The sequence below is a fragment of the Vombatus ursinus genome, unplaced genomic scaffold, assembly GCF_900497805.2.
Source record: "Vombatus ursinus unplaced genomic scaffold, bare-nosed wombat genome assembly UNPS02010394.1, whole genome shotgun sequence".
Taxonomy (NCBI): domain Eukaryota; kingdom Metazoa; phylum Chordata; class Mammalia; order Diprotodontia; family Vombatidae; genus Vombatus; species Vombatus ursinus.
Genome location: NW_020950172.1, coordinates 3,481,742 through 3,494,173, shown reverse-complemented (window position 1 = coordinate 3,494,173; position 12,432 = coordinate 3,481,742). Strand labels below are relative to the sequence as shown.

The window sequence follows — 12,432 nt, the reverse complement described above, 5'->3', positions numbered from 1 at the left end:
ACCAGTCAGTGAGACAGGGCAGGGGTGGTGTGAGAGGAATAGGCTTAACCAGGTCCCAGCCTCTCTCCCTCCTTTGAGGCTGCCTGGCAGCCAATAAAAGCAGCCTGCCACGCTTCTGAAAGTAGAACCAAGTATGTCGACAGGCAAGAGAGCAAAGGGGCATTTGAGGAGTCAGTCACTCATGTGTCTCTCCCCGTATGTCTCCATCTATGAATTCTCTATTGTGTTTGTTCTGAGAGAAAGTCTCATAGATCAGACTGTGAGCTGCCTGAGGCCTCAGACACAGGGAGAGCAGAGGGCGGAATAGGGATGGCCCAGTATCACTGGCCTACAGATGACTTTTAGGGAAAACAGCTCTGGAAGCCTTCCCTATTCTGTCATGCAGGTTTCTCTCAGAATTCAGGGTCCATTTTGGTACAGAGGAGTAGAAAGAATATTTGAGACTTGGAGCTGAAGACCTCATCTTGATCCTGACTTTCTGGGTGACTTTGGAGGGGGTGGCTCACTTTGGGGGCCTCAGTTTCTTTATCTTGAAAATAAGACGGTTAGAGCAGATGACCTCTAAGGTCCCTCCCACCCTTGGTCCTATCATGGTCTCATGACCCTGACAATGAATCATGGCATATCCTTTACAGGATATAAGAGAAGGCTAGCCCAACTCCCCTGCACTGAGGAGCTCACAAGCCAATCTGAGAAAGAGGCCAGGGGCACACACAGGCAGTTCAAATTTTACAATAATGGTCAGTAACCATGAGACCAGTTTTCCTCCATGCCAACTTTTAAAAGGGCCTCCTCATCCACGCTACACTTGATCTTCCCAACACCACATGATGAAGTCCTGAGCCAGGGAACTGGTGAGCACCCCTTCGTGCCCAAGAGACTCCTTTCCCACAGGCAGGGAAAGCAGCGTGCTTCTGAAGAGGCACTGTGGGCACATCGAGAAAGCCTCATCCCTCCAGCCCCTCCTCCATCTGCTGGTGAGACTTGAAATCTCTCTGTTGGGGACAAAAACTTTCATTTCACAGGGAGAGTTTGGGCTTAGATTTGCAGCTCCCCCTTGGAAAGGCAGAATAGTGAGTGACTCACCATTCACACTGATTGGTAAATGACTAATCATGGATTCTTTCCCCAGAAATGGGTTTGCTGAGGAGGTGGGAATGAGGAGAGCAGGAGGGAGGACAGAGAACCCAGATAATTAGAATCATAGTATTCGGAGCTGGAAAAGATCTTTAAACTTATGCAATTAAATGCTTTCTCATTTTGTGGATGAGGAAAGAGAGGCCCAGAGAGGTCAAAGGATTTGTCCCAGCTCACACAGGTGTTGCAGGATTTAAACCCAGGCCTGCCATCTTTAAACCCCATGTTTTCCCTGTCCAAACAGTGTGGAATGGGACATATCACAAAGTGGGCCTAGGAGAAGGGGGTTAGGGATAAGAAGATAAACAAATGTCCAGATGCTACAATTGGGCCAATAGAATCGCATGGCAGAGACCTTGGTCAGCTACTCCTCCAGTCCCCTAGCTTTACTGATTGCTTCCATAGCAAGTAATGTTTGGTTTCTCCACTCCCATGTCCCTGAGAAAATTGTGGAGGTCATCAGGAATGGTGGCCTGGGAAGAGGGGAGGGGTCTGTCTGTGCCCTATTCGTCCACTCTCTCTTGACTCTCTCTTCTATCCTGCCCCCCTTGCCAGTTGTCCATAACTCCTGTAAGGTGTGTTCCTTCTCCTCCCTGTCCATGGTCTTGTAGGTATCCCATCACTTCCTGCCCTCTTCTCTCCACCCACTCCTCTCCAGTAATTAAAATTGATCTGATCAGTGCCCTCTTGCTTCAGGCCTGGCTGGTGATTGAATTTCACACTAAGTAGCATTGACTGATGACAGTTACACGTTCCTCCTTCAGAAGACATGTGATTTGAGAATTTGGATGTCTTGCCCCCAAAGGAGTCCTGAAAGTGGAAGATCCCATGCAATGACTCCTAAAGGACTCCAGAGTGGAAAATTCTATTCAGAAGTGAGTCAGGCTAGATGCCCTCTGAGGGCTCTTCCAATTTTGAGGCTGTGGCAAGGGATAGATTGTGGAATAAATGGGTTTCTGGCTTTTTTCATGCCCAGCCACATAGGCACCCTCCTACTGCATCTATATACAAATCAACACGCCACCAATCCCTGGGACATAGCGTTTGGAGTGGCCACATATGCCAGAAGCGAGATCATCAAATGCATGTGTTTTTACTGGCTTTGTAAAACTGCACACAGAGTCTTATTTCTGCCTCCAAAACCTCCTTTGAAACCAAGTTTTACTCTGAAGATGGGAACATGGCGTATTTGAGACATGTGTTTCATCTTGTCATTTAAGGTAGCTCAACAGTGTGTCATCTTCTGAAATGTCAGAAAGATGAGGGATTGGCAAGCACATGTTCAATTATCAGGGCAGCTGCCAGCCAAAAACCCAGCCCAACTTCCAGTAAAAAGGATGTGAGGCCAGCCTGCTTCTCCAGTCCTCCCTCCTCTCTGCCTCTCCTCAGAAGACTCAGTGGCCATATCTGAGAGTGACAGCATGTCAAGACAGACGTTCCATATTCTAAGATTCCGTAAGCTCAATCATTCTGTGTTTTAAGATCCCTTCCACCTCTAACAATCTCTTTTCTAAGGCCCTTCTCAACTTTAATGTTCTATGTTCTAAGGTCTCTCCCTCTGACATTCTATCAATATATACATCTATATACTTTCCTTGGACTAGCTTGGTGACACGGTGGATAGAATGATGAGCCGGGAGTCAGGAAGACTGAACTCAAATCCAGCCTCAGACATTTACTAGATGCGTGACCCTGGCACGTCACTTAACCCTGTTTGCCTCAGTTCTTCACCTGTAAAATGAGGGGTAGAAGGACATGGCAAACCATTCCTGTATCTCTGCCAAGAAAATCCCAAAAAGGGTTTCAAAGAGTTGGACATGACTGAAAAATGACTGAACAAAATACTTTCCTCCTTTATGGAATAACTTCATCTCCCCCTCACCCCAATTTATATCCCCTAGTATTATGGGTAGAGTCAAATGTTCATGGAAAAGAAATGTCCTTTGAAGACTGGTCGATGAAATGGGCTCTATATCCTGGAAAAGAGGAGGCTTAGGCTAAGCATGGTCATCACCCTCAGATACCTCAAGCTCTGCCTTGAGGAAGTATTGTCTCTGGTACTAGTCTTAATCTGCTTGGCTCTAAAGGGCAAGTCAAGGACCACCAGTAGGAATAAGGAACAGAGAAGCAGATGACAACTCCAGATGAAGAATTCCCAAGAGAACTTCCCAACAATGGAGTCAGACATCTCAGTTCACTAATGGCACCCTCACTGTACGGTCAAGTGTTGGGGAAATTGTAGAGGGCTTCCCATTCATGCACAAGTTCAAACAGATGCCCTCTCAAAGCCCTTCTTGACCTAATGTGCCATGACCCTAGGATGTCTTCCACTGTGCAGCGCTTCCTAGCTCAGCCAACTCATGCCAATCAGTCTCTGCTGTAATTCCTTCTGTGCATATTAGCTGAAATGTGCAATTAACCACATATAGACTACTCTGGCCTCTGACTTCCTGTATTGAACAATTGAGCACGTTGTCCCAACAGGTTACCTGGCTTTGTAAAACTGCACACAGAGTCTTATTTCTGCCTCCAAAACCTCCTTTGAAACCAAGTTTTACTCTGAAGATGGGAACATGGCGTATTTGAGACATGTGTTTCATCTTTTTTTTCCACCTTTGTTCTCTTATTATTTCAAGTGGGCACATCTTGGCTAGGCAGTGAGTGGGCTCCTCAGAATCTTGGCTGCTGGGACATTCTCTCCCATTCCTCTCTTAACTTGAAAGTCCTGACCTAGACTTAGAATCCCAGATTTTCCAATTTGAAAAGGATGCCTAGGGTCATGAAGTCTAGCCCACATCCCAAAGAGTATAATTCTCTGGAGTAGGGCTATCATCTTCTTAATCTTAGATACTAAGCCTCTCATGGTGGCTTAAGATTACGGTAGGCATTTTCTGCTGCTTTCTTTTTCACATTTTTGGCTCATGTTGAGCTTGAAGCCCACTAAGATCTATGGATCTTTATCAGATCAATTGTGTCATCATGCCTCCTCCAATTTATAATTTTTTTGGCATTTAAATTATTTTTATTAGTGAGACTTTAAAAATGAGGAGTGGGTTGCAGAATTGGCAGACCCACTGCCCCTACTGATAATAAAGCTCCAAGTTCATTCCATCACGGATCTAATAGTCACCCAGGGAAACGTGATCCTTGAAGATTGTGTACCATTTCTTCAGAACAATCTTGTTCCAATGGGTGCCTGTCTGAGCCACAATCAGTTTCTTCAGGTCTCCTATCAGGTCATCCGTGTTGCACTTCACATGGACCTTCTTGCCCAGCCGGTCGTTACACACAACCTTGATCATGGTTCCCTTCGCCCCCAGACACAGCCCCTTCCTTCCTTCCTCCAATTTACATTTTTGAAGTCCATTTTTTGAGACTCATGCATACGACTTTACTCGTACTCCTATTCAATGTTGTCTTACTCCACTTGACCCAGTGCTCTACCCTGTCAAGGTCCTTTTGAATCCCAGTTCTGTCATCCAGTATGTTAGTTTTCCTTCCCAGCCTTTGGTCATCTGCAAATTTGATAAATACATCATCTTTGCCTGCTCAAAGTCATTGATCTCTGGGGCACTCCACTGGAGACCTCTTTATACATTGATGGGGAACTATTAGGGACTATTCTTTGAATGTAGCTATTTGAACCAAATCCAACCACATGCCTCCCTCTTTCTCATAAGAAAAGCACAAATGGCTTGATTAAAGCCTTTGTTAAAATTGAGGTAAATTATATCTAGAGTATTTTCCTGATCCAAGAGTTTGCAAGGGATAGGGATAGGGGATTGACCAGTCATTTCACTGATAGCAGGGATGAGGAAACTCTTTCACTAATGCAAGCCAGCATCTTGTCTGTAATTTAAGAGATTTAAAGAGAGTTTCCTAGAACACAGAGAGAGCATGTCTTGACCAGGGTAACAGCCACTATGTGTCCAAAGCAGTTTGTAAACCTGGGTCCCCATCATTATGCTACTCTCCACAAGTTTAGGAATGTTGCCACACAACAAATGGGGTTAATCTGGCATGATATGCTATATTGAGGCCATGCTGACAGCCTGAGAATGTGGCCCCCTTTTCTAGAGTGTCATCATCTGTCCTAGAACCCAATCTAGATTTTTTTTTTTTACCCAGGAATCAAAGTCAAGCTCCATGGCCTAGAGTCCACAGATTCCATTCCCTTTCCATTTTAACTGATGTTAGTCACAAATTCCAGTTAAGTGCCTTGCCTCTTTTCCAAGACATATTTGGATACTTCTCAAATGAAAATCAAACAGATTTTCAGAATGCGCACTTCATGGATGGCAGACTGGTATGTCAGAGAGACCTCTAGACTGGATTCTTAGGACTAGGAATCAAAAATTCCTCAGAAGACTGTAGAATGAATTATTAGAAGCAGAATGGTCTGCCTCTGTGGGTAGTGAGCTCCCTGGCACTGAGGACCTTTAAGTAGAGGCTGGATATTTTAGGCACACCATAGCCTAGAAGCCTTGTGGGGTCCCCAGAGGCTTGGACATGCTCTGATTCCATGGCCTGATGATCTCCAAGGTCTCTCTCAGCTCTGAACTCTTAACATTCTATATTTTCTTGACACAGAAATGGAAAAGCAAGTACAATTCTTTTTTTTAAATTTTTTTTAAAAATAGTGAATCTGAGTGGGGAGATGACAGAAAGCCATCTTCAGCCCCCTTGCACTGTCCCCTTTGGAGGGCAGTGGAATCTTCTTCTTCATCTGGGGCCCACAATATATACTGGCTGAATCCTTCGCCAGCCCCCTCCCAGTATTCACAGGGAAAAGTGCTGAAGTCAGCAGTGCTAGATAACAGCACACAGACATTACCAGACAAATGGAAGTACATTTTCACAGTGAATTACTAGGGTAGAAAAAAAGAGCCTTGGGGAGGGGGGGGGAGCTGTTCCTTAGCCAAGAGATTCTCACCCAGCCCTGCCTCTGTCCCTTCTTGGAAGAATAGCTACTCATGAAAATGGACACAGAACAGGGTTGTGCTTGATTCTGGAAGGGCTCTGAGGTATTTCCAAGAGCAGTTTTCACCCCAAGGGTAGGAATAATCAATCAATGTCGATAAACATTTATTAAACACCTACTATGTGCTCAGAAATGGTATGCTGGCTGGCTGTAACCTGTTTTGTTCATTCAAATGGAGGAAAGAGAATGTAGAGAATGGAGTGTTGGCTCTGAGGCCCTGGGGTCAAATTCTGGCTCTGATACTTGGGACCTCGGTGAGATTGTGATCTTATCCTCTTGGGCCCTCAAATTCCCTAAAATGAAAAAGTTCGATTCTATCAGGGGTTCTTAACCTGGGTTCTCAAGAGTTAGGAGACATGTAATAAATAGAGAATTCAAGGAAAACAGAGAGGGGTCCCAGAAACCTCCTCAAGCCACTTCATTACATAGCTGAGATCCAGCCTGCGGTCTGAGACCGAGCAGAACAAAGAAGAAATCGGCTTCAGTTCTAAAATCAAAATCTATGACACTGGCAAAAGACTTTGCAGCTGGCAAAGTCCTGGCCCAGCCCTGAAGGAACAGGAGCTCCACAAGAGCAGGGACTTCTTTTGGTGCATAGGAGGCATCCAATAATGTTTGCTGAATTGGATTATCTCATTCGGAAGAGCCCTGTGAGATGCACAAAGGAACATGACTCTCAATTGCTAAATGGGCACACTGCATCTCAGATAGTTAAAGTGGCTTGCATCAGAAGGAGGCAGTAGCAGGACAGGGAATTCAAGCCCAGGTCTTTAGCCCTTAAGACCTGGGTTCTTGCAGATTAGATGTTTGTCCCCTTCCCTCCTCTGAAAAGCCAAACTCACCCAGATGTAAAGGACTCCCTTCCTCTCAGAAGGCCAAGAGCCTTTGACCTTCCATGGATACTGAGACCCATCCCTGGCCCCTTGTGGGAAGCTGTGGGATCCTCTCTCCAGGAATGCCCTGCCCTGGTTCCTTCTGTGGCCCAAGCTGTGCCACCCCATCAGTCACCAGGAAACAAAGGAGATTGTCTTCTTTCTCCATATTAAGCCTCTTTTCATTAGCTGTAATTGAGTTAAGGAGACCCATCCAACTGTTTATGGACCATGCATCAGGCCTCAACTTGGGAAGAACAGACCCAGGCCAAATGCCACCTCTACTTTTATTTTTTTCCTTTTCTTTTTCTTTAAGCAAATCATTGCTGAGGCTTTTTCAGTGGGTGAAAAGCAAAAATTGGGCAAGAACAAAAAGAAAAGAAAATTGGAGGCATTTGAAAAGAACTCTGGGAATCTTTTCCTTTCAGGAGCCGGTGGTGGAGATACAAACCCTTTGTCATCCACCCCAGTTAACAATCTGAAGAATTAGCCATTACAAGCACCCAGGGTCGGTGATAGCCTTGGCAGGGGAGCAAAAAGTCCATTTAGGAAATTGAGGAAATTACACAGAGTTCTGCCTTGGCCCCAGAAATTACCAAGGATGAAATGGAATCTCAGCAATGGCTTATCTTAGCTAGGGAAGGTGGGAGTCTGCAGCCCTTCCACAGCCCAGGCCGACCTCCTTCCTGAAATGTGCCTGTCCCACTGAGGCTTCAGGACTCAGGAATCTGAGTGACGATGGCTTCTTTGCCATCTTCAGCCAGCAGCCATTTTCCTGCCCAAACTGAAAGGGCTCAAAGTTATCCAGCCCAGCTGGGCAGGGAGCTAAAATTCTGCCTATCTCACAGTCTGGCATCTGCTTGCATCCTGGAAGAGATAATGACCGCCCAGGTGATCCAGGCTCTAGAAAGTGAAATAGGCCAAGAGCAGAGAAGAGGAGAGATATGCCCAGGAGGGGTCTCGAAACACTGGTACCTCTCTGGCTGGGGGCTTCTCGGAGGACAGCTGCAAGGCCATGCTGAGCCTTCACATTGATTTTCCTTGTAGGAAATACTCACATGAGAATCCAGTTTCAATGTCAAGGGAGAAGCACATTCATGGGCCAAGCTCCTGTCACCTCACCTGACCTGCTGCAGTCATGGTCACACCTGCAGCTTGGCTGCAATTGGCCAAAATGCATTGCTTTCCTTAAGGCAAGTGTACAGAGTCCACTCAGAATCAGCTACTGTCCTCAGTTTGCCTCAAATCTACCAAAGGTTACATTATATATACTAACAAATAGAGCCAAAGCAATCAGGGCGGGGGGAGCACATTCACAGATGGCGAAGGGGGTGTTCAGGATGGTAAGGATCCCAAGAGTTGAAGGTGAGGAGGGAATGCATTTCAGGCATGAGAGATAGCTTGGACCGAGGCATGGGAGAAGAAGACATTCGGAATTCATTTCAGGTACAGCTAGTATAGGATGAGAGGGTTAGACGGAATCATCTCTACAATCCCTTACAGCTCCACTAGGATGACCGTGGCTAAGACTAGTGAAGATAGGCTTAGCCAGAAAGGAAAGTATGTCAAGGTTGATCATGTCAAATTAGGCTGGAAAAGGAGGCTGGAGTCTGAGCCTCCAATGCCAGGCTGAGGAGTTAGCACCTTAGCCTTGCAATCAATCAACACATTCATCGTTCAACGCCCACTCTGTACCAGGCACTATGCTGAGCACTGGGCATACGAAAGCAGAAAGCAGGAATAGGCCCTGATCTGGAGGAGTTCGTATTCACATTGGGAAGCCCCAGGAATTATGAGGCATATGCACAAACCAGAGGATAGTACTGAGTGGATAAGTCACAGCTCAGAGGGCAGGGCACTAGGAGCTGAGGACACCTGAAAGGCCTCTTGCAGCAGGGGATGCTTTAGATGAGTCTTGAAGGAAGCCAGGGGGTCCCATGGGCAATGGGGAGCCACTGAAGATTTTTGCAGAGGGGAGAGACATGGTCAGAGCTTTGCCTTAGGGAGATTATTCTACTTTCTTTCTATTCAAACCCAAGAGGGCTCCTGTTCCTACCTCCTTCCCTGTCCAGTGAGAGCGTCCTCCAGGAATGATGCCTCTTGTTGCCCCAGGGACATGGTCTACAAAGTGCTCCCCTCAAAAAACACCTGGAGAGGCAGGTGAACACCTGAAGTAAGTGCTTCAAGATGTGAAATGATTTGCCCAGGGTCATAGAGCTAATGAATGTCAGATCTGGAATTCAAATTGTGAACAAAATTCAAAGCCCAAGATGAAACCCTTTTGTCACCAACTGCACGGGCTGTATCATTGAAAGTAGCTCATTGGCGGAGTGGAGAGAGTGCTGGACTTGGAGTGATGAAGACAAGTTCAAATTGTGCCCCAGACACTGGCTTGTGACCCTGGGCAAAGTCACTTCATTTCTCCATGACTCAATTTCCTCATCTGTGAAATGAGGATGATAATACCATTCACCTCTTAGAGTTGTTGTGTGGATCAAACGAGATATTTGTAGGGCCCTTTGTACACCTAAAGTGCTATATAAACATCCACTCATTATCATCATCCAGTGAAGGAGAGGTTAAATTCCTTGTGCTTGACCCTGCAGAAACTCCAGGGGCACATGATTGCTCTCTTTACATACCTGAAGACATTTCTTCTGGTTAGGAAGATTGGACTTGGCGTCTGACCCCAGGGGACAGAACTGGAAGCAATGGATGTAAGAGGGTAAGGCTCAATGGAAAGCAGTAAATTGCCCAAGAATTAGAGTGACCTCATTGTGGAATGGGCTGCCCCAAGTGGTAGTGAGCTCTCCATTGCCAGGGGTCTCCAAAAATATGCTGGAGGACCATTTTCCAGACATGTTGTGGAGGGGATTCCTGCTTTGGAACAGGCTGGACTCAGTGTCTTCCAATGTCCTTTCCAATTCTCCATTTTGAAGATGTGATCCTCCCTCAGCCCACAACAGCTTTCCCTTCCCTGAACTCCCTATAACACCTTTCTAGCCCACACTGCGCAGCCCATCCCCTGAATGCACACGGTCTTTGACTGTGTGCTGTTTCACAGCTGGGTCCTCAAAGCAATTCTGAGTCCTTGGGAAAAGCAGCACATAACAGCCTCCCAGCTGGATTTGGCCCATGCCACAAAATCACCTCTTTGGCTGCTACCACTGGGGTGTGAGGGTATGGGTCATTTCCAAGAAAAATAAAAAAACGACTTTAAAAGATAATTCAAGATTATTACTTCAAATATATTATATTGTATATATAATATATATTTATATACATATATACACACATATACACACATGCATATATACACATATATGTACAAATATATCTGTATTTACATATACCTATGTGTGTATGTGTGTGTGTGTGTGTGTGTATATATATGTGTATGTGTATATATATATATATATATATATGTATGTATGTATGTATATATAAAATCTTTGAAATAGCTTCATCACTTTTGAGGACGGTCTCCTTAAAAACACATTCCTCACTTCCACTGCTGAGAAGAGAGGCAGTGTGGAGTCTAAAACACCAGACTTGGAGTCAGGAGGATCTGTGTTCAAATCCCACCTCAGGCACTCATGAGCAGTGTGACCGTGGGCTAGTCACTTAAACTCTCTGTGTATCAGTTACCTTTTCTGCCAAAAGGGGGAAAGTAGGAGTCAGTGGCCTCTAAGAGCCTTCCTGACTCTAAATAGATGATTAGGATTCTGACCCCTCTTTGCTCTTCACTATGTTGCCCACAAGCCCTGGAGCACAGATAGCCATCGCCATTTTGCTGGCCACATTTGCTCGCTCCAGGCTCACCCGCCTCCAATCCATCGTCCGCCTAGCCGCTTAGGAAGCTTCTCCTGCTCTCTATCTATCCACACTGAAGACAACTCCAGTTCCTCCTCCAGGAAGCCTTCTCTGACTGCTGACAGCATTTCCTTTTGGAAGTGAAATTCACAAAGTCTGGGTCTTACCACATCCCTCCCCTACTCAGTAAACCCTCAGTGCCTCCCTAGTACCTCCATGCTTGACCCAGGAGGCCCTTTGTAAGCAGGTGCCGGTCCAACTTTTTCAGCTGATCACACTTTCTGTGTGATCTCTCCCACGTTCTGTGCTCAGCTGAACAGCCTCCTAGCTCCTCCTCACACACAGCATTCCAGCTCCCTCCTATCTTTGTACAGGCCGTCCCTCATGTCTGGAAGCCTCTCCCTCCTCACTTCTGCCTCTGGCAGATCCTCTCCAAGGATCAGCTCTAGTTATCACTCCTACATGAGGATTTTCCTGACACCCCCAGTTGTTAGGCCCACTGACCCCAATCACCTAGGTAGCTTTCCCTATCTGTGGCCATACTGGATGCCTGCAGTAGTAAGTCAGCTTCAGAGAGTGGGTCTGTGCCTAGCCTAGTGCTGGATATATCCAAGGTGTTCAATGGACACCAGTCGGTCCATCGCAAGGTGAATGCCTTCCCCCTCCCCATCTCTCTGGAACTTTACATGTTATCTCCACACCCATGGCCTGAAGGATCCTCACACCTCCACTGTGAGGCAGGCAGGGAATATTACCTCCATTTTACAGATGAGTCAACTGAGGCTCAACTTTCCCAAGGCCACACAAGGTGCAAGTGATGAAGGCAGGATGTCTTCTTTCCATGGTACTGCTTCAGCTTTGAGTGAAGGACATGAAGGTCCAAAGCAATGTACAGGAAAGCTCCTTAAAACAAAATGGTGCCATGATGCATCTGGAGTGGGGGTGGGGCTCACCTTTATTGCAGTATTGAGGTTTGCTCTTAAATCCACGTCTGAGAGCCCTGCTCTCTGATGTGGGGATGGGGCAGTGGAGGGAATGGGAACTTTCCTCCCAAAGCCTCCTCACTGAGCTCTCAGAGAAGCCACAGAGACTGGCCTGTGCTTCTAAGAAGGCAAGCCTGCAGCCTGGTCCTGGGGCCTGGGAGGTGACCAGAGTCAACTCCTCACTGCAGGCCTCTGCTTGGCCTGATTCCATCTGAGCTATGACTTCCCCCCTCGCCCCAATCTCTTCCCCTCCCTCTACCTCAAGCTGACTTTTTTCTTTGACACATTGCTGAGGTGGACAGATCCATGACTCCCTGTGATATCCTGGTCTTGGTTCCAGGGCCTGGATGGATTGGTCAGTGCTTGGCCAGGAGAAGGGGGAGGAACAGGAGGAATTGTGGGGAAGGAGCCTGGAGTTGGGGGGAGGGTGCAAAGTTAAGGTCTTGCTGCCTGCCCTGTGGCACTCAGAGCCTGGTCTAGATGGAGGCCCAGAGCTTGGACTGGTCTAGATGGAGGGTGGGAATGGGCTAAACGCCCTCCATAACATCACATTCTGTGTGTACAAGAGAGGAATTAATGAGGGGACTGCTGTGTGTGCTTGTGTGTGTGTGTGTGTGTGTGTGTGTGTGTGTGTGTGTGTGTGTGT

General features: G+C 46.6%; 2 protein-coding genes across 2 annotated transcripts in view; both read right to left on the bottom strand.

The window, feature by feature from the left end:
• TAFA5 (TAFA chemokine like family member 5) overlaps positions 1-12,432 on the bottom strand; it is a 562,766-nt gene that overhangs the window by 515,689 nt on the left and 34,645 nt on the right. The gene's annotated exons all lie outside the window — the stretch shown is intronic.
• LOC114037388 (ubiquitin-like protein 5) lies at positions 4,224-4,439 on the bottom strand. Its single transcript, XM_027854232.1, has one exon. It carries the CDS (start codon positions 4,437-4,439, stop codon positions 4,257-4,259), a length of 183 nt encoding a protein of 60 aa, XP_027710033.1. The 3' UTR covers positions 4,224-4,256.